General features: G+C 39.9%; 1 protein-coding gene across 1 annotated transcript in view; it reads left to right on the top strand.

Moving 5' to 3' along the window:
* LOC129463904 (ATP synthase F(0) complex subunit C1, mitochondrial-like) overlaps nucleotides 1-11,667 on the top strand; it is a 55,953-nt gene extending 44,286 nt beyond the window's left edge. Inside the window, exon 2 of the mRNA XM_055244630.2 lies at nucleotides 11,054-11,667. Coding sequence (XP_055100605.2) covers nucleotides 11,131-11,541 — 411 coding nt within the window. The 5' untranslated portion in view covers nucleotides 11,054-11,130 and the 3' untranslated portion in view covers nucleotides 11,542-11,667. The remainder of the gene's footprint in view (nucleotides 1-11,053) is intronic.
* The last annotated feature ends 1,693 nt before the right edge of the window (nucleotides 11,668-13,360 follow it).

Genomic DNA, 13,360 nt, shown 5'->3' with positions numbered 1-13,360 from the left:
TGGTATCTTTACTAGAGATGGGGTTTCGCCATGTTGGCCAGGCTGGTCTCGAACTCCTGACCTCAGGTGATCTGCCAACCTTGGTCTCCCAAAGTGCTGGGATTACAGGCATGAGCCACCGTGCCCGGCCTCACCATTTCTTCTTTATACCCTTAATTTCTCATGTTCTTTGCCCTCACTATCAACATTTTCCTGTTTGGAGAGGTCATCTCTGCATTCTGTCTTTATTTTCTTATCTCCTGGTCCATTTTCAAACACATTGTAAATCTAATTTGATCCCTAAACTTCTCCATCAATGTTCAGAGCTGAGATTCTGGCTCATGATGGAGTAGGCAGTAATGTGGGGGTGGGAAAGCACAGAGAAAAACTGGAGGTGGGGAAACCTGTTAATGGCAATCATTAAGTCTAAGGAAGCAAGAGGCAATGAAGCTCTGTGTTAAGGGTTTCAGGGTAGGAGAGCTTGGGTAGAAAGCACAGTGCCCATCAAATCTTCAGGAGCTTTGCTACTAATGGGGGCATGCTGTGTTTTCAACTTGAATGTTGAAGGAAATGTTGGCATTATTTACAAATATAGGGGCAAAAGGAGGAGAATCTGAGTGCAAGTGTGTGGGGCTAATGAGGAATTAACATTAGGCATGTTGAATTTGTGGGGATGGTTGGATGATGAGAGACAAAAGTTGGAACTTTGCATTTAGGGCTGTAGAAGGAAATGAGTGTTAAAGACACAGACTTTCAAGTCAACTGCATAAAAGGGAGCCTTTCCACCATAGCTGCAAGTTTCCTGAGAAAGGATGTAAATAGACAGACAGAAGACTGCTTAGGACAGAGCTTTAGAGAAATTCTACCAGGGACGGGTGGGAAAGGCCTCAAAGGAGAATGCGAGGGAGTAATTCAGGACCCTGTAAACCAGGACTAGTTTCCAAAGAAGTGCAGTCAGCAGAGTCAAATCATGCAGAGACTCAGCAGCAGCAGAAATGTGAGGAGCCCCAGGAATCTGGCCATGGAGAAGTCACTCATTCTGTTGTTCAGGAAGAGGTGGCCGGGCCTGCACGGTGGGCTGAGCACTGTTTTAGATAATGGATTAGAGATTCCATCAAATCAACAGCAAATTATGTCCCTGCCTTTAGGGAATGCACCTTCAGATGATGATAGCAGAAAATTAACAAGGAATTACAATTCAACTTGGTAAGTATAATAGCAAAGAGAAAGCAGGGTGTCCTTGCCTCCAATACTAAGTGGGTGGATTTGGGGACCTCTCAGTCCTCTCTCTACTAATAAAGGCTCTGCAACCAGACTGCCTGAATCTCAATTATGGCTCAGCCACTTAGCTGTGGGATCTGCGGCAAGTTATGTCCCTGCTCTCTGCTTCAAATTCCTCATTGGTATTACAAAATGATAATGATGATAATAACTATATCTGCATTATAGGTTTGCAGTAAGGATTAAATATGTTAAAATGTGTAACATATCAGGGCCACCCATGATTAACAGCCACCAAACATCTATGGCACTTATAGAAGCCTTATGAAATAGGCACTACGATCACATGGGTTTCTGCAGGTGAGGAAACGGACACACACACAGGTGAAGCAGCTTCCCCAAAGGCGCATGGCTAAAAGTGGTTATTTGTCTCCTTGTCACGGTGTTTTGAGGGAGGGATTCCTACACTAGGATTATGAAGATGGTCAAACACGTGACACTGGACCCCAGAAAAGTGGGGCAGAAAGCAGTTTAGTTGTCACACATGCTCACAGCCTAGGGAAGAAGACAGCGGACAGCCCGCAGGGCCACACCATAGTTCAACAACAGAGTGAACAGCCAGGGCCTGTGAAAGGTGGGTTTGTAGTAACAAGAAGGGGACTTGGCCCCGGTTTTGCTATGTTCATGGGGGTGAGTGGCTGTGTTCATGGGGGTGTATGAATAATTCTGCAGGCTGTCAGGGAACCAAAACCTACTACCCAAAGATAAGCAGGAACTGTGCCTGGTTTCCTGGTGAATTGGTGTTTTTGGCTAGGGGACCTTACCTGTGGGAGCAGAGTGTGGAGGGAAACTTGTGGTCATTTGAAGCCTGATTTTATCAGATGTCAAAGCAGCACTTAATATTGAACCCCAATTTCAGGGCTTACACCTCAGTGACCCAGTGGTGATTAGGACCCACGTATTCTGGGTCCAGGTCCAAGTGCATCTACACTATCTTGTATTTTCTAAAATTCAGACAAAACGTTTTCTTTTGAACATGCATTATATTCTCCATCTCGACAATGTTTGTTCCAGCCTATCTCTTTGCCTGGAATTCTCTCTTGATTCTCAACTTGGCTTTCGAGATCCTGTCTGCTAAAGCCCATCTCAAATGCCAGTTGCTTTGCCAAGCTGCTTCGGTCAGATGTGGCCCCTTCTGCATTTCCAGCATGTTGTATGAGGAAAGAACATGCCAGAAAATCATGGCTCAGCCTCTGACTTTGCTATTTGTTTGTTACATACTCTTGGGGAAATGAGCTTGATTACCCTTAGTTCTCCCATTTTTCCAGCAGGGATAATAATTTCTCTTTGAGATGGTGTTATAAGATTATTCTTGACAACACATGTATAGTGCTCAGTATTTAGAAGTCACACAATAAATAAGAACTTCTTTCTCTTAAATGACTTTGTATCTCTACTGACCCCGGTATTATTATGCTTCATACTATAGTTACTTGTTTGTTTTATTCACTCCCACTAGGCCATAAACTTGAGAGATGGTATTTTACACTTTTATCTTTCACGTCTGTGTCCTGGTTATTTGCTGCTCACCATCACTTCCAAAGTGAAAGGGTGGGCTGGGTGCGGTGGTTCACGCCTATAATCCCAGCACTTTGGGAGGCTGAGGTGGCGGTCAGGAGTTCAAGACCAGCCTGGCCAACATGGTGAACTCTCATCTCTACTAAAAAATACAAAAAATTAGCTGGGTGTGGTGGTGGGCGCCTGAAATCCCAGCTACTTGGGAGGGCTGAGGCAGGATAATTGCTTGAACCTGGGAGGCAGAGGTTGTAGTGAGCTGAGATCGCACCACTGCACTCCAGCCTGGGTGACAGAGTGAAACTCCATCTCAAAAGAAACAAAACAAAGAACAACAACAACAACAACAAAACCACAAAGTGAAAGGGTGACCTTGGTTCTCATCCATCGTGGAAGGACTTCTCAGCATGTGCTGCTCTACAAAGCAGTGAGGTCAGCTAGGACAAGCACTTTGTTGTTCTCTTAGGAACATAGTTGCTTTAACTGCACATAATGTCTTTTATTCCTAAAATACACATGCCTGGGAGACATAGCACAAGAATATGAATCCATGTTATATTACATAAATCTATATTATGGTGAAACTGACATATCCTATCCCAAACTAAGTTTAACTGGGTTAGTTTTCAGAACCTGAAGAGGGGCAGGCATGACATGGAAGAAGAAAAGCAGGTGTCAAAAGATGAGTCTTGGGCTTCTACAGTAATGTTTGTTTCTTTATCATTTTAACACATAGATTTGGGAATGGTAAGAAAATGCAGCTCAAACATATTATTTGTGCTATTTACCCATGAACAATGTGAAATGTATGATAAAGAAATATGAAACTGTCATGGGAAAGAGAGGTTTGAATTTTCTAAAGATTTAAAAGATTTGTGTCACAGTGTTTATTCTTCATTAATTGTTAGAGGAATAGATGTATTAATTCATGAAGAGAATGAAAGACAGAATGTCAGGGCTTATTATATTTTTCTTATGCAGTCTCTGATAAAGTATATGACTTGGCATCAATGAGACATCTCACTTCTCTTTCTTTTAGTTTTTGATGAATAAAATGAAAGAGATAGTAATAGGCTGTCTCCAGATGGTAGCACTGGCCATCAAAAACGGACCAAAGGGCATGATATAGAGGGCACTGGGTTTTGGGGTCACTAAATGCTTGTCTCCAAATAAGTACAAAGTGGGAAAGAAATATTTCCTTGTGATTCTAAGATTTTAGAGGGGAGTGAGAATCATTGGCTAGCTGCATTCATTGGCTCGGCATTATGTAATACTAATGGTTTTGAAGCCTAACTAAGAAATCTCAACTGTCAGAAAAACTGCACAATTGAGAGTAATTATGGAAGTTTGAAGGAATCCAAACCATTTTCATAATCCATTGGTTCTTGTCCAACTAGGGTATCCTCTTTTTTTTTTTTTTTTTGACTGTGTGAAATATTATGCAATTTGCTCTTAAAGTCTTGGATATAATTTGCCCGAATTTCTTCCCAGCTCTTCCATAAGTTATCAGTTAAAAGTTTCCTTTGAAAAAATGGATTACGCTGCAGAAATTACTGAAGCCACCTGAAATCCTTTTTGTAACAAAGCAGAGTAAATAATTGTCCCACTGCATAAATAGATAAATGACACAGCCTGCTGACATAATTTGCTACTTATTGAATTATTATCATTTCAAAGCTTATCAATCTTTTTTTCACTGTTCCATTCTATTTTGCTAATGACAGGGAAGGAGCTAAGAACATTTGAATTAATTATGCAAATAAATTCGTATTAATCTTTCTAGAAATTGGGGTGCTCATTTTAGTATCAGTAAAGCTATTTCCATGGCTGTTTGTGGAGATAATAGATGACAGAAAAATAGAATATTATAATAGACTGAGAAAAATATCTTTGAATTACAACAAATACAATTTAATTTAGGCTTAACCCAGGACGTTTCCGTCTGGTAGATGAAGGCTGTAGTTTTTTGGATCTTATTTATAGTCCGATTATGAATAGACACGGGAAAGAGGAAGTTGGGGTGGGATGGAGCATATTAATGAATTTTCATACTTTTGCTTTTTTGCAAAAGTGAAATATGTAATATTTAGAGTTATAACTAAAATTTTGGGGAGGCTTATCAAGAGTCTTCAGAATCATTTTTCTAGAGCCATTTCTGAGATGAGGATTAGCAGATGTCTTGTCTGACTGATGTAATCAGGAGAAGCGGCTGCGGGCCTGACGAGTAATGATCTGCATTTCTATGCTGGGCTAGGGGATGGGGCAGGATTCTTTTGCAGACAGAAATAACTGGACAACCATTCTCATTTCTGAGGACTGAGGAAGGTAAAGTAGAAGCCTGCAAATTATATGCTTGGAAATTCTCTTGGCCAAAAATCTTCTAGCAATAAAACCTTTGTGATAAGCCTCTTCTCCAAGTTTAGTATTCTTTTGTTATTAAAACTGCTTGGAAAGATATAGTTAGTTTAACATTCTGAGGAAAATTAATCATTCATTACCAACTTCAAATACAAAATGGAAAGAGTATTAGTAAAAGAGAATGAAGACTATGAACTAAACATTTCGATGAGTGTTCAATATAAACATAGTTATACTTTTGAAAGGGAAAGTGTGGAAAAGTGATTAGTCATAATTACAAAGCCTACATTTTTCTGACATACCAAATAGTCAAAGGTTTACGTGTTAATCTAAAATCTGACTGGTGTTTGAAGACCAGAGTGAATAGGGGCTGAATCTTTATCCATCTTTGTGTTTCCAGGGTCTAGCACAAGGGACAAAGTGTAGGGGTTCCATGAATGATTGCTAGGCAGCATAAATAATTTTAAATTACAGGAAACCCCCAAGCCTGATTCTAGCCAATAATGCCACCTGCACTTCCTACTAAATCTTTTATTCATGCACTCAACCCCTTTTTCAATTGAGTAGTTTGAATTTCATCTCTTTTTGACACTATATTTATGAAGCCTTTGAATCAATTATTTTGTTCTTAACATGCTTTTTGGTACCAAGATATTATACATGACAGTGAAAACGGGGTAGAAAATCAATGTCAAGTGAACGGCTTTGTGAGTGATTGACTACATGCTGAATCCAATAGATGCAATGCCTTACCCCCTAAGGCTACAAAATTGTAGGATAGCATGAAGCTGCCCTAGAAGATAAGTTGATCCACATCTGACACAGAGACTGCTGAGAAGTACACCTGTCCTGTGTCATTCATAAGCCCAGGGTGAGTCCTGTGAGGTCATTACTAACAGTGACACCCAGAAAGACTCTCTCATGCTGTCAATCAGGGTTGGCTGTGCATCAGTTGATAGGTGCCCAAGTGTCTTACCTGGGTGAAGCAGACAGGGTCCATGTGGTTTAGGCTCTGTATTTCAAAGGAAAGCATGGTGGCCTGGCAACTGAAGTGTACATTGAGCAGTTTGTTGAAAATCAAATAAACAACACTACTTAAACAACAACAACAACAACAACCAACCTCTTGAATTTTTTAGTTTGTTATAAAGGTATCATCTCTATCTTCTACCCCTATTGTATGGTTTTGAGAAGAGAGATGAGAAGGTATAAATTCCATGAGGTGGGAATTCCTGTTTTGCTCATTGCTGTGTTTTCAGTGGCCAACAGAGTGCCAGACATACAGTAGATACTTAAGCAGTATGTGTTGAGTGAACATTGGATAGGGTGAGAGAACTATGGAAGTAAGGCTGAGTATATGGCTCGGTAGTCAACCCTTGGATATATTTTTTTTCTGTCTTTTCTTGCATTTATTTTCTCTAATCTTTTAAACCTGTTTTTTATATACCTTATATGTATAAGGTCCTATATAAGGCACTTTGAAGTTCTTGGAGAGTTTCCTCATACATTTGTATTAATTTACTTATTTATCCACTTAACAAATATTTGTTGTTCATTTAACAAGGTATGTATCACTATTGAATTTTTTTCTAAAAATAGTACCATTTTAACTGTTATCCTCTAATGAAATTATAGTTTGGAAGCAAAGACCAAGCAGTAAAAAATAGTGAGAAGGATCTAAACTGATCAAAAAGATATAATAACGTGGACCATTAATCCCACAAAGTAGTGTATTCCACTGAGGAATATTAAATTGTAGAAAGAACAGTCTAATAAAATATCACCCTAGACACTGTCAAAGAAGAATAGTTGATACCAAATTGGCTAAAGGAAGATTTAGTCATTAGATCTTTTGAGAATAAAAAGTTTGAATAGATGATATAAAAATACAACTTTTGACTGATTTCATTGCAGTAGCTAATATAAATAGTTATTATGCTATGTGACCTAGAGCCCAGAAAAATAGAATTTTTTAGTCTTGAAGTTTCAGATTACCTTTATGCCTTAATAGGCTTAAAAGCTTAAAACATTTGACTTAACCAATATCAAATACCTCTTAATGGATATAAACGATTCAGGAAGAAAACATGAATCCTAATAGATTCCCATTTGAAACTGGAAGGTACATTAAAGTCATTATGTCCAAATTTCCTATCTTCTGGAAAGGAAATTGAGGTCAAGAGAGGGCAAGTGACTGATTCAGCATTGCACATGTAGGGTACATGACTTCTACTACAGTTTTCTCTGCACTATACAGCCATACTTCCATTGCACATTAATTCACTAGCTTTCTAGTCCAACACAATCTTGCTTGACTTTGAACGGTCTAACTTATTAAATTTATCATGTTATTCCCATATCGACTCTTAAGACCAAAGCTTTCCCCACATCAACAGGAATCTACCTGAACCCTATTGCCAGATAGGGATTGAGTACAGTGAAATATGACTAGCTGGAAACTTATCTGAATTTAAATGTGATTGGCTCAAAGGGTGGCTTATGCCCTTTTTGTACTTTATTGGTGACATGTCAGTAAGAGGAAATCCAACTTTATTAACCAAATGCTCCTCATCCTTGGAATGCCCCAAAGGCATATTTCTTCTAATTTATTCAATTTGGGGAACCATGTTATAGATAAGGAGACTGAGGCCCAAGGAAGGTCTTGGAGGAAGGGTGTGGCAGAGCTGCTATTGAGATCCCAGGCTACATCCTCTACCTAGGATGGGTAATTTTATGTCAACTTGGCTAGGCCATAAAGCCCAGTTTTGTTTGGTCAAATATAAATCCTAACATTGCTGTGGATGTATGTTTTAGATGTGAGTAAGATTTAAATCAGTAGACTAAAAGCAGATGACCCTGTATGATTTGGGTAGGCCTAACCCAATCAGTCAATGGATTTAAGAGAAAAGACTAAGGTTTCTTGAAAAAGAAAAAATTCTCTTCAAGTGTTGAACATAGAAGTTCTGCCTGAGTTTCCAGCTTGCATCCCTGCAAAATTTGGACTCAAGGTTGCAACATTTTAACTCTTCCCTGAATTTCCAGCCTTGGGGGCTGATGTAGATTTTGAACTTGTCACTTCTACAACTGAGCCAATTCCCTGAAGCTTCTTTCTCTCTATCTTCTATGGATTCTGTTTCTCTGGAGTACCTTGACCAATAGTCCTTGCGTGCTCTTTCTGTGTACTTTTTGTGTCCTAAAGTTAGACTTTGAAGTGAGGAAAAAAAAAAATCTGCTATGGAGACCATGAGCCCTTGCAGGAGGATGAGCTGTGACTCCATTTGAAAGAAAGATACCCAGAGAGGCCAGGCCTTACCCGGAGATCAAAGTGGCAGCATTGGAGCTGGGTTTTGACAGGCGCAGCTGCAAATGCTCACAGGACCAGCAGCATTGGAAGAGAAATCACCAGAGCCCTCCACGAAGCCCGTGAAGGGATAGATCGGACTTAAGAACAACAGTATCAACAAAGAGCATTTTCAGGAAAAGAAGCTCTGCATTGCTTGTTTAATTAAAAAAGAAGATATATGGGAAGACATTTTGCAGAATGCCTTTTTAGAAGGGCAAAATAATAATAATAATAATAAAAGTTCCTCCTACCCAAAGTAAAACATCAACACTCTTGAATAGAAAAGAATTTAGATTCTGAACTAAATGGCTTAATGAGGGACAGATAATAAGTGTGAATTGAAACTAATTGGTGTTTCAGATCACTGAGCTGGTTGAAAAACCATTTGTGATGAGGTCTGTATAAGTTAACAGTCGCTTTTAAATGCCTAATTAAACATCGTTCTGTCCCTAGTGAGAATAAAAAAAGTATTGTTGCTCATTGCTCTATACTTAACCAGATGATTAAAGTGGGTAATCTGAACAGATTTATTTTTTGTGTGTGGTAAAAGCTCTTTTTTCCCCAGAATAGGCTGATGTAGGTAGCCTTTGGACAATGACACACTGTGTCAGATACAGACAAGAATGCCACCTCGCAGTGAGCATGCATAATGGGATAATGTGAGAAAAAGGCCACGAGATTCTTGTTGAACAAAAGGAAAAATAAAGACACAAGGTGAGAGGTGGCTGGGTCATGGCTGATTTTTTTCCCTCTCCTGGGAGTAATAATTAAAAGGGTATCAATAAGAGGATTTAAAAAATTATGCTGTTTCGGCGCTAAGGATTAAGGGCACAAGTGTTTTCAATGAATTATATTCAAGAGAGATCCAGGTTTAATACTTGTAATTTCATTTTACTATGGGCTGAAGCCCTCTGGAATTCAATGAAAAGGGTATTAAGAGGATAGTCGGACAGATGGGGGACTGGAGAGGGCTCAGAAGGGCTTGCTCTGGGGCCACACTGGTGGAATCATTTTCTGGGTTTAGGGACAGAAGAGCTGGTGTGGAAATGGAGTGATTTCTGAAGGAAAGTGTCCAGGAGGAGCAGCCTACAAGGTAGAGGGAGTCTCAGGGCATCGGCTTTCCTTCCATCTCCTCACTTCGCACCTCCTTCTCTTCCTCCCACTACAGTTTCATGCCTTGGTATAAAGCAGCCCGTTTCTCTATGGTCTAGTTTTACACCCATAGCTGCACAACAGTGCAAGAAAAGAAAAGTTTTTTCTGTAATTAACTTCCCTAAATGTTTTCAAGGTAGTTTATTTGACTCTGCCTGAGCATAAGGTCAGGGGAATATTTTTTTTCTGTAATTCCAGAAAACAAAACAAACAAGAACCTAACACCAAAGGTGTTAAGAAAAAAAAAGAGAATCATTTGGATTTAAAAAAAAATATTCCAATAAAAACTCTAATGTTATTTGTGCAACTCTTTGTTTTGTGTGGAAACATCCTCTGATGATGCAGGTGCTAATAAGTGACTTCTTTGAGAGGAGGACGTGAAGAAAGGTGGGGACAAGGAGCCAGGAGCCTCCTGAAAAGATCAGGGTGAAGGAAGAGGTACCCACAGGATTATCCTGTGTAGGCTTCACCTTCCTCTTTCTCCCACTCTCACCTTTGCTGAGAACCAAAGTCTTGGTGGTGAGTTCAGACATTCAAGAGAGTACGCTCTATCTATTATGTACTGAGCCTGTATATTTATTTAGATTTGCATATTTGTGTGTATATTCATTACTACTTTTTTTTTTTCCTTAAAGACAGAGTCTCACTCTTTTTTCTTAAATATAGAGTCTCACTCTGTCACCCAGGCTAGAGTGCAGTGGTGCAATCATGGCTCACTGTAGCCTCGAACTTCCGGACTCAAGTGACCCTCCTCCCTCAGCCTCCTGAGTAGCTGGGACTACAGACACACGCAACCACATTGGGCTAATTAAAATTATTATTATTATTATTATTATTATTTTAGAGATGGGTTCTCATTATATTGCCTAGGCTGGTCTCAAATTCCTGGCCTCAAGAAATCCTCCCTCCTTAGCCTCCCAAAGAGCTAGGATTATAGGTGTGAGCCAACTTGCCCGGCCCATCCATTACTTCTTAATGTCATTTCCTTCCTCTGTTCCTCTAAGCAGTCATTTGCTTCTAACAGCACTCATAGTTTCTTGTGTACAATTTGCGCTGATGTCTATTGAGTCAACTGATCAATAGCAGTCCTGGATTCTGAGACAGTTGTTTTTTCAGTCGGCCTCAGACCACGCCAGTTTGTTTTCTTTTCTGAAGTGGATTACGACATGGGTGCTTTGGCTGTTCTACCTTCTTGATCACTGCTGGGTCCGCTGCTTTAAGCCAATGGACCCACCTGTCTGGACATCTGGGTGTGACTTTCTTTGAGAAAGAGTAAATTTTTTCTAAAATCCTAATTTAAGCCCCTATGGCTTAATTAGACACCCACCCCACCAACCCCCCCAACAACTGTTGGAACAAAGACTCTCACAACCAATGTTTCAACTGTATTGTTCTGAGGCTTTATTTCCATCTTCCTCCATGCAGCAAAAGTCCCAATACAGTAAACAGAAGAAAAGAGCTGGAGCGCTGAGACCAAGGGCTAAAGCTGGGAGACTGAAACAATGCAGACCACTGGGGCGTTACTCATTTCTCCAGCTCGGAACCGCTGTTGTACCTGGGGTCTAATCAGGCCTGTATCTGCCTCCTTCTTGAATAGCCCAGAGAATTCACCTAAACAGCCTTCCTATAGCAGCTCCCCACTTTGGGTGGCCAGATGGGAGTTCCAGACCAGTATTGTCTCCCGGGACATTGACATAGCAGTCAAGTTGATTGGTGCTGGGGCAGCCACAGTTGGTGTGGCTGGTTCAGGGGCTGGCATTGGAAAAGCGTTTGGCAGCTTGATCATTGGCTATGCCAGGAACCTGTCTCTCAGGCAGCAGCTCTTCTCCTATGCCACTCTAGGCTTTGCCCTGTCTGAGGCCATGGGGCTCTTCTGTAGAATGGTCGCCTTCCTCATCCTCTTTGCCATGTGAGGCTCTGTGGGGGTCACCTGCCTGTGCATGCTGCTGTGACTCCACGCCATTCCTGCTTCTGCGGTGTGCTAAGCTTTACCATTAAACACAACGTTTCTCTAAAAAATGAAAAAATAAAATAAAAGAAAGAAAAGAGCTGGAGGAGTGGAGGCTCTCCCACCCCCACCTCCCATGCCCAGGAAAAGGGCTTGCGGGTTCAATCACACTGGTCACTCCGGCACGAGTGAGGAAGAAGAGCCCTGTAAGGGCTGTATGGGAGAACACATCCCTTCCTCAGCAAGGACGGCTTCCCCCTTTCAGTGTTGCTTCCCAGAGCCTGAAAGCTCCTGGACTACAATCTCATTTTTTCCTGGACTCAGGCTGTCAGCCCTGGTGAAGCCTCACTGCCACTCTCCTGGAGCGAAAACAGTCTAGAGATGTGACCTACCCTAACAGCTTTAACGTACTCCTCTACCATACAGAAAAAAACATGGGCTCAGCGACAAAACTATTAGGAAGCCAAGAATCACACACAGGGTTAGTTCAGTCATATGGGATTCAATACTGGAGGACAACTTTGATTTTATTTCTTTCACATTTTACATACTCAGTAGTAGAGGCTGTGAAGGGTCTGAAGACCTTCTGTTCTGCCAGAGAAATGGATGGCTTGATGACCAGGCCCTGGGCACTCAGCTGAGAATGACTCCTGCCATCAGGGCCCACCTCTTGACTTTTCCTAGGAACTGACAATTGTTCTCTCACTTCTAACTTCCCTTTATTTCCCAGTGTTACACATGCTTTGATGATTGAGCCTCCTTTGTGATCTGCGCCCTGTGGAGTTCTCTCCAGACTAGATGAAGAGTTGAACAGGCTTAATAAATCATTAGCATAATACAAAATATTTGAAACAATAATGCCACAATTTGACTACTAGATTATATCTACACAGCTAGAGAGAAATTTAAATACTAAGGGAGTTAAGTGAACACTTTTACAACTAATTTGATTTATTCATATATTTTTTAAAACAGTAGATGATAAAGCAGATATGGAAAAATTCCAAATTACGAAAAGATTAAAAATTATTTCTTGCATATTTTTTTTTAAACATATTTTTTCACATACTATAATAACTAGAGTTAATGATTTTCATTATAAATTGCTAAACATGTTTAATTTCTAAATGGGAAGTCAGAAACTTTTAAACAAAAGATTTGTCATTTAAAATGATCAATTATTGTTTTAGACATATTTACTTAAGGAGAAACCTAAAATATACAGCAACTGTGCTTAGAATTGATGAAGCTGAGATTTGATGAAAATGAAGTTCATATGAGGAACATTTAAAAAATCAAGACAAATCGAGTCAGTCATTCACCCTTTTATATAATACTACAGTACTTGTGCTGATTAAAAATGGAGCTAATTGTAGGGTAGAAGTTTCTTCAAATTAGAAAATAATTTCTATGAATTTCTAGTTGTTCCGTGGCGAATAATTTAGAATACTAGAGTTCCAATATCAGTAAATCAACATAAGGACTGGAGTAGGCATCATGAGGATATTTACAAATTATTCCTGTTTCTTGAGGGTTAAATTCTTATGGAATTCATACATGAACACTTTACAAATGTGAAAGTGTGGGCTACTTTATCTCAGGTTATGCTCAATGAAACAATTATGCAAGCTCCGTGCAAAGCACTAGACATGGAATAAGTAGAGACTAATATTATAGAGACTAATATTATTAAAAACATTAAATAGGCCTTTCCATCAATGAATCCAATGGATGAAGCTCAAATATTTTCCCTTCAGAAGCTTCCTTTGCCCATTCTATACCTT

This window comes from Symphalangus syndactylus, chromosome 15, assembly GCF_028878055.3.
Source record: "Symphalangus syndactylus isolate Jambi chromosome 15, NHGRI_mSymSyn1-v2.1_pri, whole genome shotgun sequence".
Taxonomy (NCBI): Eukaryota; Metazoa; Chordata; class Mammalia; order Primates; family Hylobatidae; genus Symphalangus; species Symphalangus syndactylus.
Note: the sequence above shows the minus strand (reverse complement) of the source record. Positions and strands in the feature narration are given on the sequence as shown.